The sequence below is a fragment of the Mobula birostris genome, chromosome 29 (genome assembly GCF_030028105.1).
Source record: "Mobula birostris isolate sMobBir1 chromosome 29, sMobBir1.hap1, whole genome shotgun sequence".
NCBI classification, from domain to species: Eukaryota; Metazoa; Chordata; class Chondrichthyes; order Myliobatiformes; family Myliobatidae; genus Mobula; species Mobula birostris.
This window is the reverse complement of record NC_092398.1, coordinates 23,609,554-23,624,895: the sequence shown is the minus strand read 5'-3', so window position 1 is coordinate 23,624,895 and position 15,342 is coordinate 23,609,554. Positions and strand designations below refer to the sequence as shown.

General features: G+C 45.2%; 1 protein-coding gene across 5 annotated transcripts in view; it reads right to left on the bottom strand.

Moving 5' to 3' along the window:
• Positions 1-15,342, bottom strand: part of LOC140190062 (sialoadhesin-like) — a 42,394-nt gene that overhangs the window by 16,406 nt on the left and 10,646 nt on the right. For 3 of the 5 annotated variants that reach the window (XR_011883530.1, XM_072246504.1, XM_072246507.1), the window contains exons 2-6: positions 14,544-14,632; positions 7,536-7,619; positions 3,973-4,329; positions 2,347-2,637; positions 33-293 (exon numbers count right to left, since the gene is read on the bottom strand). Coding sequence is in view for 4 of the 5 variants with exons in the window: in XM_072246504.1 (XP_072102605.1) it covers positions 33-293; positions 2,347-2,637; positions 3,973-4,329; positions 7,536-7,575 (949 nt within the window). In the remaining variant the exon portion in view is untranslated. Of the gene's footprint in view, positions 1-32; positions 294-2,346; positions 2,638-3,972; positions 4,330-7,535; positions 7,620-10,909; positions 10,951-14,543; positions 14,633-15,342 lie in introns of those variants that run through there. The other 2 variants (XM_072246508.1, XM_072246506.1) reach the window with 2 other exon arrangements.

The following is a 15,342-nucleotide window of genomic DNA, read 5'->3' as shown; positions in this document are numbered from 1 at the left end:
TTCCACTGACTGCTTTCCCCAGTAATACTCACTTTGCATTGGGATTTGGACGGATGGGGACCGAGAGCTCCCGACAATATTTGCTGCCCTGCAGTAGTAGGAGACGGCTTCCTTCCCGGTGGCAAGGCCAACAGTAATGGTTTCATTGTCCAGTTCCAGGTCAGTCTCCTCTGTGCCGGAGACCTTGAACCAGGAGAAGCCAATGGCGCTGGGGTTGGCCTCACTGGAACAACTCAGAGATACAGCGCCAATTCCACGTAAAGACATCCCTGCCATGGTCTTCTTGGGGGGATCTTTGAAACACAATATTATTGGCATATTAGTGATGAAAGTACAGGCGCTATACTGCTGCCACAACACAAGAGAGGTCATGACACTTGCCTTGTACATCCCCTTTGAACTTTCCCCCTACCTCTTTAATGCACGCAACATTTTGACCCTGGGGTCAAAAGATCAATTATCCACTCTATCTACGCCTCTCAACATCTTGTAAACCTCCATTAGGACTCCCTTCAGCCTCTGCTGCTGGAGAGAAAGCAACCCACATTTGTCCAATCTCTCCTTAAAGCTTATATCTCTAGTCCAGGCAGTGTCGAGGTGACGAACAAGAGAAAATCTGCAGACGTTGGAAGTCCAAGCAACACACACAAGATGCTCGAGGAACTCAGCAGACCAGGCAGCATCGATGGAAAAGAGTGAACAGTCAACGTCAGTCCTGATGAAGTTTCTCAACCCGAAACGTCGTCTATTTATTCTGCCGCCTGGCCTGGTGAGTTCCTCCAGCACTTTGGGTGTGTGGGATCCTGGTGAACACTTCCTGCAGCCTCTCCAAGTTTTCACATCCTTCCTGTAACAGCAGCCCATTCCAGGTGCTGTCTATTCTCTGTGTAAAAATAAAACAGGCCCCTCACACCTCCTTGGAATTTACCCCCCTGTCACCTTGCATGCATGCCCCCAGTGCAAGACATTTTGTCCCTGCAGATAAAGATGCCAGCTTTCTACTCTACTATACCCCTCATATTTATGAAAACCTCTATCAAGTCCATCCTGAGCCTCCACTGCTCCAGGGAACACAGCCCAAGTGTGTCTGATGTCTCTTCATAGTATGTCCTCCACCCCAGGCAGGGATCTTGGTGAACATCTTCAGCATCCTCTCGAAAGTCCCAACACCCTTCCTGTAAAGGAGCGAAAAGAACTGCACACGGTTCTCCAGATGCGGCCTTACCAACGTTTTATAAATCTGTAGCATCACTTCCCAAGTCTTGAACTCAGCTCCTTGACTGAATGCATGCTCACCGTGTGCGCAGGCTTGGCCCTGAGCTGTCTGCAATGCCCCATCCAACACGGATTCACAATTACTACAAAAAGGCGGCCTACAGAGAGGAAGCTGAAGAGAGTTGGGCGACGCACATCCGTGCCCTCTGTCTTCTATAGTGGGCATGGCTGAGAGCTTCCTAACATAGTGCATCACTGCTTGGCACGCAAACTGCACTGCAGTGGACAGGAGGTTTCGTCAAAACTGCCCAACACATCACCGACCGCCACCTACTCGCCATCAATGTCCCGTGTACAGAAAGGTGCTGATCACCAGCATCATGAAGGATCCCGGCCACCCTCCTGCTTGTCCATCTCCCATCAAGGAGGAGGCTGTGTAGCATGCGTGCCAGGGCCATGATCATCATCATTACGCAGCCAGTCATGGTCTTTGACCATCATTTTCCTTGGCAATTTTCTTTACAAAAGTTGTTTGCCATTACCTTCTTCTGGGCAGCGTCTTTACAAGATGGGTGACACCCCCCGCTCCCCAGCCATTATCAATACCCATCAGAGATTGTCTGCCTGGTGTCAATGGTCACATAACTGACTGCTCATACGACCACCCACCACTTGCACCCATGGCTCACGTGATTGGGGGGGGGGGGGTCGGGGCTGCTAAGCAGGTGCTACACCTTGCCCAAGGGTGACCTGCAGGCTAGCAGAGAAAAGAACTACCTTACATGTCCTCTGGTGGAGACATATCTCTACCCCGCCACCCCATGCCAAGACTGCTAGACTCAAAACAGTTACTTCCGCCAAGCCGTCACTTCCACCCATTAACCCTCCCCACCAAACCCCAACATCACTACATCTACATCATTCATTCCTCTGCACAGTCCCTCAGCACCCTTCATTCCCCAATGCACCTCTACTTTACATGTGCATTGTGTTTTATAGAATTTATTGTGTCTATTGTGCTGCATTGACCCGGAGCAACAATCATTTTGTTCTCCTTTACACCCAGGTACTGAAGCGTGATGATAAATAATCTTGAGTCTTGAATCTTAACACTTTATAACAGACACTTACATCTCACATTCAGGATGATGGAGCTCTCCAGTCGATGACTCGTCTCAAAATAGTCCACTGTACAGCGAATGGTTTGCCCGTGGTGAGCAACGGATGGAGTGAAGGTCAGCACAGTGGAGATCTCCCTGCTTGCCTGCTCCCCAAGCTCGCTGAAGGTGGAATTGGCCAGCTTACTCCAGGTTAGAGAGGGACGGTGGTCAGGGCAAGTATAGAGAGCTTTGCAGATGATATTCACCGGGGTGCCTTCAGTTAGAGTGTCCGGCAGCAGGATCTCTGGTTTGTCAGGAACCTCTGGGGAACAGAAAGTTCTGGAGAATTACCACACAGCAAAATCTGTGAGTCATCCAAGGAAGACTTTTTTTTTTCTCCCCCATCTCCAACAAACTACCTAAGGAGTTGGTGGATGCCAGGAAGGCTCACCACTTCGAGGGAACTGGATGAGCAGGCCGACCACTTTCTTTGCCTCCCTGTCTACCTGCGTCAGCACTTTCAAGAAACCATGGAGAGTGATCACAATAATAAGCCTTAAAGGTAACACAGTTGTGACAGTTCACAATTTCACCACCAATATTGACTGGGATCTTGACTCTTCCCACCCTGTCACTTGTAAAAATGCCATTCCTCTTCCTTGTTTTTCCTGTCCCCACCTCATCTGTCCTCGGGATGGCACTTTCCATTCCAGAACATCCAAGTAGAGGAGTTCCTGAGCTTTCTTGTCGACATGATTGGATGAAGATAGACTTTGGGTGATGTCACATGGTAGATGGGATAAGGCAGAAAACAATTTCAGCACAGACTAGATGGGCCAAAGGGCCTATTTCTGTGCTGTTGTGTTCTATGACTCTAAGCCTCCATGATTCAATGTGCCAATCCTCTCCTTAAGAGCCCCATGACTCTATGGCCCCACTAAAGCTCCTGTCCATTGATAACCTCAGCACTCCAGATGCTCTTGAATGAGTTCAGCTGGAGATCCTGCCATTCAATGTGGTTGGTGATGCCACACACTATCCACAAGAGCAGGGCTACTGGGTCCTTAGCTAAGGGCCCCTTATCTTGAAAGATGGTAATGATGTTCTGGCATTGGAAAGGGGCCAGAGGAGGTTCACAAGGAGTGAAAGGGTTAATGTATGAGGAACGCTTGATAGCTCTGGGCCAGTACTAGTTGGAATGAAGGGGGATCTCATACAAACTTATTGAATATTGGAAGTCCTCGATAGAGTGGACATGAAGAGGATGTTTTCTATAGTGAGTGAGTCCAGGACCGGAATGCATAACCTCAGAATGCAAGGGTGGCAATTTAGAACAGAGATGAGGAAGAATTTCTTTCGCCAGATGGTGGTGAATCTGTAGAATTCATTACCACTAGATAGCTGAGAAAGCCAAGTCATTGGGTATATCTAAAACAGAGGTTGATTGGATCTTATTCAGCAAAGGAGCCAAAGGTTACGAGGAGAAGGCAACAGAATGGGGTTGAGAGGGATGGTAGATCAGCCATGATGGAATGGCAGAGAAGACCTGATGGGCTGAATGGTCTAACTCTGCTTAAAGTTTTGGTATTGAGATGCGATCACACGAAGAAGCCATGTACCAACACTATCTTCTGTATTTCTATGGAAAGAGTCTCACCAAGAACCTGGAGTTGGACAGGTGGTTCATAGGTGTGAGAGTTGAACCCTTCCAGTTCCACGTAGAAGTAGTAGACGTCACTGTCCTTGGGTCTGAGGTTATCGATCCTCAGCGAGCAGTCCTTCTTGCTCAGGTTTCCCACAATCTCAGCTCGCCCTTTAAATTCGGACATCCTGTAGCTGGGGTCTTTTGTGTAATAGACAGTGTACTTCCAGAAGTACCAGTACTTGAACCAGGCCCCGTGGATGGACAGGTAAGGGTTCGAGGGGAAGTCGAAGGAGCAGGGGATCACCACGCAAGACTTGCTGATGGCGCGATGGGGGAGGGCCCTCATGGTCCATTTACCCGACAGCACCCCTGGAATGGAAAGGGGACCAGAAAAGATGATTCAAGATTGTTTAATGTCATTTTCAGTACAGAATTGAAAGGGAGAACGAAATAATTGTTACTCCAGATCTGATGCAGCACAAAAAAATACAATGAGATAAAGAATGCAATAATTAATAAAGCACAATAAATATAAATATATAAGATAGCTTCTGCACTTAGGTTGAATGTATGACCATAATGTGACGCTAGGCACAGGAATCTCTGTAGATAAGGTGACTCTGGCAAGAAATGATAAGGTTGTGGTGGTTGGTGGTGTGAAAGGGTATGTTAGTGGGTGGAGATGTTGATCAGCCTTACTGCTTAGGGAAAGTAAGTGTTTTTGAGGCTGGAGGTCCTGGAGTGGATGCTAAGTAACCTCATTCCTGATAGGAGTGAGACAAATAGTTTATGAGTAGGGTGGGTGGGATCCCTCATGACGTTACTGGCCCTTTTCTGGGGTGGGTGGGATCCCTCATGATGTTACTGGCCCTTTTCTGGCATCTTTCTGTATATATTTGAGGTCTGATCCATCTCCCCGGCAACTGTTGTCATCTCACCCATGGTGTCCTCTACCTGACGATGAAATGAGTTACCTGTTTGGTCTACTAGAACCATGCTTGTTGTTTTTGTTTTATATACACCCAGTTGTCACAATTTTTTGTACCTCCTGTAGCTACTAAAGTGGCCACTGAGTATATGTTCATGGTCTTCTGCTGCTGTAGCCCAACCACTTCAAGATTTGTTGTGCTGTGCATTCAGAAATGCGCTTCTTCATCTGTTGTAAGGCAAGTTTATCTGAGTTACGGTCACTTTCCATTCAGTTTGAACCAGTCTGGCCGTTCTCCTCTGACCTGTGTCATTAACAAGATTTTTCACGCACAGAACTGCTGCTCACTGGATGTTTTTGGTTCTTGCCTCACTCTCTGTAAACTCTAGATACTGCTGTGCATGAAAATGCTCGGAGATCAGCAGCTTCAGGCAACCCTGTCTGACGCCAAAAATCGTTCTACAGTGAAAGTCACTAGGTCACATTTCTTCTCCATTCAGATGTTTGGTCTCAACAACAGATGAACCTCGTGACCATATCTGCATGCTATTATGCACTGAGTTGCTGCTCATTGATGGATTGATTAGATATTTGCATTAATGAGCCAGTACAGGTAATAAAGATGCCACTGAGTGTATATCAACATCTCGGATGTACAAGACATAGGACACAGGTCTGCAGATGATATGGAAGATGGCATCGCAGATGGTGTAAATGGTGATCGCAGTTCATGAAAGGAACTGGAAATTAAGTTTATTTCAGACAAGTACAAGGCATTGTATCCCGTGGAGTCAAACCAGAGTAGGACCTCCACAGTGAATGGCGAGGCCCTGGCCAATATCAGAGAGCAGAAGGACCTCGGGGTACTGGTACATGATCCCTGAGAGTGGCTTCATAGCTGGATGGGTCAGTGAAGAAGTCATTTGGCATACTGGCCTTCGTAGGTCAGGGCACTCAGTACAGGAGTTGAGTTGGACAAGATGTTGGTGATGCTGCACCTAAAGTATTCTGTTCAGTTTTAGTCACCCTGTTGTTGGAAAGATGCCAGTAAGCTGGAAAGAATGCAGGGAAGATTAACAAGGGTTGCAACGACTCAAGGGACTGAGTTGTAGGGAAAGATTAGGCAGGCTGGGACTCTATTCCTTGGATCAGAGGAGATTGATGAGTGCATAAAATCATAAGGAGCGTAGATAGGGAAAAGGCAGTCACTTTTTCCCCAGGCTTGGGGAATTAAGAACAAGAGCGTACAGATTTGAGATGCGAGGGGAGAGATTTAATGGGAACTTGGTGGACAACATTTTCAACCAGAGGATTCAGAAGAATCAGATGTAATATCACCAGCATATGTCGTGAATCAATACCAAGAAGACAGAAAGCATGGTCATCTCCAGAAAGACAAACATCCCACAATGTGTGATCAAGATCGGAAATACAAACATCAAACAAGTCAAAAAATTCAAATATCTTGGCAGCCTAATAACAAGAAATGGCAGGTGCGACACAGATATCAAATACAGAACAGCAATGGCGAGAGAAGCTTTCCAAAAAATGAAGACCATATTAACAGACAGAAAGATGAGCACATACACTAAAAGCAGAATACTGCAGTGCTACATTTATTCTATCCTGACTTATGGAAGTGAATGCTGGACCATTTCCCCAGCAATGGAAAAGAGACTAGAAGCAGCTGGATTATGGTTCTACAGGAGAATGTTAAAAATATCATGGACCACACACACATCAAATGAAGAAGTTCTCAGAAGAGCCCAAGCAGTTTGATCACTCATACCAACAATAAGAGAAAGACAACTCAGATTCCTAGAACATATCATGTGGAAAGATGAACTGGAAAAACTCATTCTCTCTGGAAAGATCAAGGGGAGCAAACCTAGAGGAAGACCTCGGCTTATGTGCATCAAAAGCATAGCCGGGTGGCTACACTTCGAGGAAATGGAAGTCATCCAAAAAATGAAGGATAGATCTATATGGAAAATCAGGGTCACCAAAGTCCGCATCGGATATGGTACCTAGACAGACATATGTCGTGAAAATTGTTGTCTTTGTGGCAGCAGTACAACATAATACATAATAAAAGGAAAAGAAAAAAACTGAATTACTGTATGTGTGGAGTTGAATTAAGTAGGTAGTGCAAAATAAAAATCGAAAGGTAGTGAGGCACTGTTCATGGGTTCAATGTCCATTCAGAAATCGGTTGGGGGAGGGGAAGAAGCTGAAGGTGGTCCGTATATGGAATGAGCTGCCATTAGAAGTGGTAGGTGCAAGTACATTAATTTTTAGAGGACGCTTGGACGGGTACAAGGATCGGAAAGGCTGATAAGAGTATGGACCAACTTTGAGCGAAGGGAGTGAGATTGCATGAGCATCCTGGTTAGTGTGTTTGGAGTCCAAGAGCCTCATGCAGGGCAAATGGGAATCGCTTGGAAAGACTCCTTGCACAGCACGGAAGGAAAGGGGCTGTTTCTGTGCCGTGTGACTCTATAATGCTGGGGCCTCAGATTTAAAAAACGGTCACATGGAGTCATTCCTGGATTAAAAAGGGAGACACGGGATCTGCAGTGTTATGAGCCCCACCCCCAGTGATTCTCTAGGCATTTTCATTTGCGAGGGTGCTCAGTTGCAATGATACCTTGGAGAAGGGACAGGAGCAAGAGAGACTTCCCGACCATCGTCCGCTCCCGAGTACGCTGTCAGTCACCCGCCCCCGGGGGCTCTGGAAGAGAGAGCTGTTCAGTTAGGTTCAAGTTTATTCCCATTCAACTGGGCACATGTATACAGCTAAATGAAACAATATTCCTCTGGAAACAAGGTGCAAAACACAGTACATCACACACACAGCACATAAATTAATTACACAGAGTATTAAAAAATATTCTGTGGACGTACATGTTGACATAAAGTGCATGTATACAATATTTTTACAGCTACTGGTGCTGTCATAAATAATATGTACTGGGTGGTAACAAGGTATTCAGCCTGGGAGAAGAAGCTGTTACCCAGCTTAACAGTCCTTGTTCTAACACTATGGTACCTTCTGCCTGACAGTAGGAATCAAAGAAAGTGGGACAGATGGAAGGGGTCCTTGACAATACTGAGGGGTCTGCAAAAGACAATGCTTCTGAGGTATGTCCTGGGGGTAGGAGTAGAGAGACCCTGATGTTACCCTTAGCAGTTCTTACAATCTGTAGCAAGGTCTTGTGGTCAGATGCTTTGCCATCCCCGTACCAGATGATGATACAGCTGGTCAGAACCCTTCCTGCCCAGAGACTGGAATAGAGACACAAAGCCATCAAATGCTTTTATTTTTTGTAATTAACCACTTCATCCCTGGATCATTCCTTTGAACCTTCTCTCAAACCATTCCAATGCCAGAATATCCTTCCTTAGATAAGGGGCCCAAATATGCACAACAATCTCCAAACACCCAACCAAAAGTTCGGCATTACATCCTTGTATTCTGTACTAGATATTGCAGTAGTAATTCATCTCCCTCCCTCCATCCATCCATCCAACCATGATAAAGTAGCCCATGAGCTAGATTGAATAGAGACTGAACAAGTTCTTTCCAAGGTTGAGTTGAGGCCACGGGCAACAGCAGCCATTCCAGTAGCCAAGCAGAATGGGTCTCTCAGGGTCTGTGGTGAGCTTAAGGTCACCATCAACCAAGTACTAAAAGTAGATCAATACTCTCCACCCAGGATAAAGGATACTTTTGCAAACTTTTCTGGAGGGAAAAACTTCAGCAAAGTCAGCTTAGCTGAGACCTACTTAAGATGGAAGAGGAGTTGAAAGTGCTTCTCACCATTAACACTCACAAAGATTTTTTTCACTACAATAGGCTTATCTTTGAAGTAACATCTTCACTTGCACCGTGGCAGAAATTTATGGACCAGGTGCTGCAAGGCTGTCCAGGTATTCAGTGTTACTTTACTTTATTGCCGCCAAACAATTGATACCAGAGCATAAATCATCACAGCAATATTTGATTCTGCGCTTCCTGGTTGATGTAATTGCTTCCGGTAAGGATGACAGGGAACAGCTCCAAAATCTCAAGACAGTGTTAAGACAATTAGATAAATATGAGATCGAGCACAACAGAACTAGTGTGAATTCTTTAAACCAAGTATCACTTACTATGGTCACACAATCGATGCACTAGGTTAACATAAGAGTGCTGAGAAAATTGAAGCAGGGGTAGATGCCCCAAGACCAAATGACGTGTCACAGTTGTGGTCGTTTTTTAGAATTTGTCAATTACTATAACAGATTCCTGCCAAACCTAGCTATTGTGCTGCCCTCCCTTGAACTCTTCACTACAGATCAGGAAGAAATGCCAGAGGACAAAGCAGTGTGAGGTGGCTTTGAAGTAAATGGGGTGGTAGCATCAGGCATTGTACTCATACATTATGATCTAATGTCAGTGAATTTTGCCACATCATCCAGTGAAGCTTGCCTGCAGCGCCTCACCTTATGCTATAGGTGCAGACATGCTACATGATATGAATGAAGTGAATGCCCCATAGCCTGTGCATCATCTTCCCTTACTGCTGCAGAGAAAATTTATGTACAGATTGACAGAGAGGCCTTGAGTCTAGTTCAGGGTGTAAAATGTTTCAACCAGTACTTGTATGGGAGAGAGTCGACCCTCATTACTGATCATCAACTGCCGGTGTCCATTTTCAATCCCCAGAAAGGTGTTCCACTAACAGCAGCCACACCAATGCAGAGATGTGCTCTGTTTCTTGGAGGACACCGTTATAATATTAAATTCAAGAGGACAACCAATCATGGAAATGCTGATGAATTGTGCCTTTTAACTTTGGAAAAGGAAATACCTGAAAAATTTACAAAAGAAGACATTCCTTAATGCAAATCAAAAGTCTCCCTATTACAGCAGGGATAATCCAAAGGAAAACCAAAAGAAGACCTCACACTGTCTCAGGTCTACATGACAAATCAAAATAGCTGGAATGTGCAGCAGAAGCCCAACTTTTTATGGGATGGGTTTGCTAGCTCCATGCCCAACCCTCCTTCTTTCACAGCTGGGCTTGGGAATGTCCATGGCGGGGGGAGGGTTGAAAATAACTCATGGTCTTACTATTTAATATTATTATTGTTACTTTTTCTCGCTCAAGCTGGTAAAACCTAAGGTACAGGCATAGACAAGCACGCTTATTTCTCAATTGCTAGGAACTTTCAGATTATTCTGGTAGTGTTTAGTATTGTGGCTCTCTGAAGATTTACACAGATATTGCTGTGTAGCCCTAATTGTTTAATGTTATTGTGTAGTGCCTTTGGGATGACACCAGTTGTAGATAATCAGGATAATGTATAACTTGATCATGTTCCATAGTCTTTCAATTCCCTCTTTTAATTCAGCATATTTCTGGTGTTTTTCACATACTGATTTCTGTAAGTTGTGTCTGTTTGAAATGGCTATGTCTATTAAGTAAGTAATTCTTGCATGTGTATCCTGTTTTATTTTATCTGGACTTTCATTTTGGATTGTCCTATCTGTAATAATGGATCGATCGTTTTGGTGGGACTCTGATTCTACAAATGGATCAGCCTTGCATTTATAATAATTTGTGATTTCATTTATGAATTTGTATTTTAAACAAGATTTGTTTGAATGATGATTGCCATGGTTGCCTGTATAAGTAATCAGATTAATTAAACTGCTAAAGGATCCTGTAATATCTTGGATTGTTTCTGGTTTCATTTGGCATTTTCTGCATTTATCATCTTGAATTTATTGGTTTTTTATCATGTAATTTGATCACTTTCTGTGTCCCGTATTACTATTACTATTCCTTTTTTCAATTTGCATAACTTGCCTTTTGCACATTGGTTGTTTTTCGTTGCTAATATTGTTTATGTGCCATTTTCCATTCATTCTAATGTGCTTTTTTTTTACTATTTACTGTGAATGCCCTCAAAAAGAATGCAACTCAGGGCAGTCTATGGTGACATGTACATTATGTACTTTGATGATAAACTTACTTGAATCTTTGAACTTTGAAAAGAATGCCAGTGGATTGTGGCTATGGTGAACTGTCAACGACATTGTGCAGAAGATATATTTACTTAAGGCACAAGACCACAAGAGGAAGCATGATTCATCTGTGCCTGAAACATTTTCAACAAAACATATTTGAATAATGATACTTAAATTTACCAGAAATGGCAGTCTGAAGATTGGGAGCACATGGAACTTAGTCATGCAATCACAGCTTTGCAACAGGCCATTCAGCCCAGCTAGACCATGCCAACCAAGATTTTCTTAAACCAATTCAGCACCTAAAGTCTGCTCCGCCATTCAACCATGGCATTTTACTTATTAACCTCATCTCACATCTTCTCCCCGCAACCCGCAACCCTATTTCAAATTAGCAATCTAGCAATCTCTGCCTTAAATGTGACTGCTTTGAATTGATGGAGTGGACTGTATTCAGGGATTCATCTTCGAATCTAGATGAGTATGCTGCAGTGGTTGCCGACTTCGTTAAAACCTGTGTGGATGAGCGTGTGCCTACAAAGACTTACTGTACATTCCCAAACCAAAAGCCATGGATGAACCAGGAAGTACGTCATCGGCTGAAGGCTAGATCTGTGGCATTTAAATCTGTATCAGAAAACCAAGTATGATTTGTGGAGGGTTATTTCAAGGGTGAAGAGACAGTTTTGAATGAGGTTGGAGCTGACATTGGATGTACAACAACTCTGCCAGGGTTTGCAAGACATTACTTCCTACAAGCGACACCCAATAGCATGAATGGCAGTGATGCTTCACTACCAGATGAACGCAATGCCTTCTATGCCCACGTTGAAAGGGAGAAAATAATTACAGCTGTGAAGATCCCTGCTGCACCCAGTGACCCTGTGATCGCTGTCTCAGAGGCCGACGTTGAGCTGTCTTTAAAGAAGGTGAACGCTTGCAAGGCGGAAGGTCCCGATGGAGTACCTGGTGAGGCTCTGAAAACTTGTGCCAACCAACTGGTGGCAATATTCAAGGACATTCTCAACCTCTCACTGCTATGGGCAGAAGCTCCCACTGCTGCAAAAAGGCAATAATTATACCAATGCCTAAGAAGAATAATTGTAAGCTCCTTAATGTCTATTGCCCGGTGGCACTCACATCTCCAGCGCTGAAATGCTTTGAGAGGTTGGTCATGGCTAGACTAAACTCCTGCCTCAGCAAGGACCTAGGCCCTTTGCAATTTGCCTATCGCCGCAATAGGTCAATGGTAGATGCAATCTCAATGGCTCTTCACGCGGCTTTAAACCACCTGGACAACACAAACACCTATGTCAGGATGCTGTTTATCGACTATAGCTCAGCATTGAATGCCATCATTCCCACAATCCTGATTGAGAAGTTACAGAATCTGGGCCTCTGTACTTCCCTCTGCAAATGGATCCTCAATTTCCTAACTAGAAGACCATAATCTGTGTGGATTGATGATAACATCTCCTCCTCACTGACAATCAACACTGGTTCGCCTCAGGGGTGTGTGCTTAGCCCACTGCTCTACTCTCTCTATACCCATGACTGCGTGTCAAGGCAAAGTTCAAATACCATCTATAAATTTGTTGATGATACAACCAATGTTGGTAGAATCTCAGGTGGTGATGAGAGGGCGTACAGGAGTGAGATATGCCAACTAATGGAGTGGTGTCACAGGAACAACCTGACACTCAACTTCAGTGAGACGAAAGAGCTGATTGTGGACTTCAGGAAGGGTAAGACGAAGGAACACATACCAATCCTCGTAGAGGGATCAGAAGTAGAGAGAGTGAGGAGTTTCAAGTTCCTGGGTGTCAAGATCTCTGAGGACCTAACCTGGTCCCAACATATTGTTGCGGTCATAAAGAAGGAAAGAGAGCGACTATACTTCATTAGGAATTTGTAGAGATTTGGTAAGTCAAAAAATATACTGAAAAACTTCCATAGATGTACTATGGAGAGCATTCTGACAGGCTGCATCACTGTCTGGTATGGGGGCGGGGGAGGATACTGCTCAGGACCAAAAGAAGCTGCAGAGGTTGTAAATTTAGTCGGCTCCATCTTGGGTACTAGCCTACAAAGTACCCGGGACATCTTCAAGGAGCGGTGTCTCAGAAAGGGAGCGCCCATTATTAAGGACCTCCAGCACCCAGGGCATGCCCTTTTCTCACTGGTACCATCAGGTAGGGGGTATAGAAGCTTGAAGGCACACACTCAGTGATTCAGGAACAGCTTCTTACTCTTCGCCATCAATTGCTGAATGGAGATTGAACACATGAACACAACCTCACTTACCTTCCTGCCTATCCTTCCGTATTACATGATATCCTAGATATTTAATTCCCAATCCTCTCCATCCTGCAACCATGTCTCTGTAATGGCCAATAAATCATATCTCTTTGTACTGATCTGAGCCACAAATTCACTGACCTTGATTCAGATACTGCGGGCATTCAAGTAAAGTGCCCTTACACTCATTGTGCTTTTAAAATCTTGTAATCTTTTACCCTTTTGCACTTATCATTTCTTCACTCCATAGTTACTTCTCTCTCTTTTATCTTTTGCTTTTTCTTTATCCACACTTTTCATTTTTACTTTATCCATACATCTTCAATCTGTTGAACTCACTCACCACCACCTACCCCACCCACCCCCGCCCCCCGCCAGATTTAGGTTAAAGTCCTACCCACAGCCCAGGTTATGCGATTTGCTGGGATCCAGGTCCCAACACGGTTCAGGTGAAACCCATCCCATTGGTACAGCTCCCTCCTTCCCCAATACGGGTGCCAATTTCCCATGAATTCAAACCCACTTTCCCCCACACCGGTCATTGAGCCACACATTTAATTCTCTAATCTTCTTCACCCTGTGTCAACTTGCACGTGGCTCGGGTAGATTACTACATTTTTGGTTCTGCTTTTTCAGTCCCGAGCTACTCAAATTCCCTCAGCAGAACCTCTTTCCTTGTTCTGCCCATGTTATTGGTACCCACACGAACCACAACAACTGGATCTTTCTCCTCCCACTGCAAATTCCTCTGCAGGTCAGATAAGATGTCCAAAACCCGGGCACCAGGCAGGCTACACAGTCTTCAGGATGCTCTATCAAGACAGAGAACTCTGTCTATTCCTCTGACTATACTATCCCCTATTACCACTACACTTCTCTTCTTTCCCCTTTCTTGAATGGCTCCTTGAACTACAGTGCCACAGTTAGGATGCTCATCCTTCCTACAGCCCCCACTCTCATACACACAGGGAGCAAGAATCCCAGACCTGTTGGACAAGCTCAAGGGCTGAGGCTCCTCCAGCACTGTCTCTTGGATCCCACTACCCACCTCGCTCGCAGTCACACCCTCTTCTCCCTGAGCACAAACCAAATTTGAGGCAGTTAATCTAATGAGTGTGACTACCTCCTGAAACAGAGAATCCAGTTAACTCTCCCCCTCCCTGATGCGCCGCAGTGCTTGAAGCTCAGATTCCAGGTCATCAACTTTGAGCCTGAGTTTCTCAAGCCGCCAACACTTGCTGCAGATGTGGTCAGCAGGGACCACAATGGTTCGTGGTGACCTCATTCTTCAGAATTCAGAGTCGAGGTCCAGAGCCATCCAACACTCCTTATATGACATACCTGTTAAAGTACGGTCCTGGATACTGTTGGCGGGGACGACCGACCAGGTGTGAGCCACGGTGGCAGGGCCTCTGGCACTGAGTCTGACCCTGTGGTGCAGAAGGGTGGGATGGAGAAGAGGAGAACTGTCGTCATTGGAGACTCTATAGTCAGGGGAGCAGACAGGAGATTTTGTGGACATGAGAAGGACACCCACATGGTTTGTTGCCTCCCGGGTGCCAGGGTCCGGGATGTCTCTGACCGGGTGCATGACATCCTGGTACGAGAGGGAAAGCAACCAGAAGTCGTCATACATGTTGGGACCAACGACATAGGCAGGAAGAGGGATGAGGTCCTGAAGTGAGAGTTTCGGGAATTAGGCAGAAGGCTGAAGAACAGGACCTCAAGGGTGACGTTCTCAGGATTGCTGCCAGTGCTACGTGACAGAGATGGTAAGAATTGGAGGAGATGGCAGTTGAATGCGTGGCTGAGGAGTTGGTGCAGGGGGCAGGGTTTTAGATTTTTAGATCATTGGGATCTCTTCTGGGGAAGGTGGGACCTGTACAGATTGGATGGGTTGCACCTGAACTCGAGGGGGAGCAATATCCTTGCAGGTAGGTTTGCTGGCATGGTTCGGGAGGGTTTAAACTAATTTGCAAGGGGGATGGGACCCAGAGCTATAGAGCAGTGAAAGAAGTGCATGGAGTAAAGCCAGATCTAACATACAGAGAGGCTTTGAGGAAAGAGAAGCAGAATAAATGGTGTAGAGACAGTAAGGTAGAAGGGCTGATATGTGTGTACCTCAATGCAAGAAGCATCA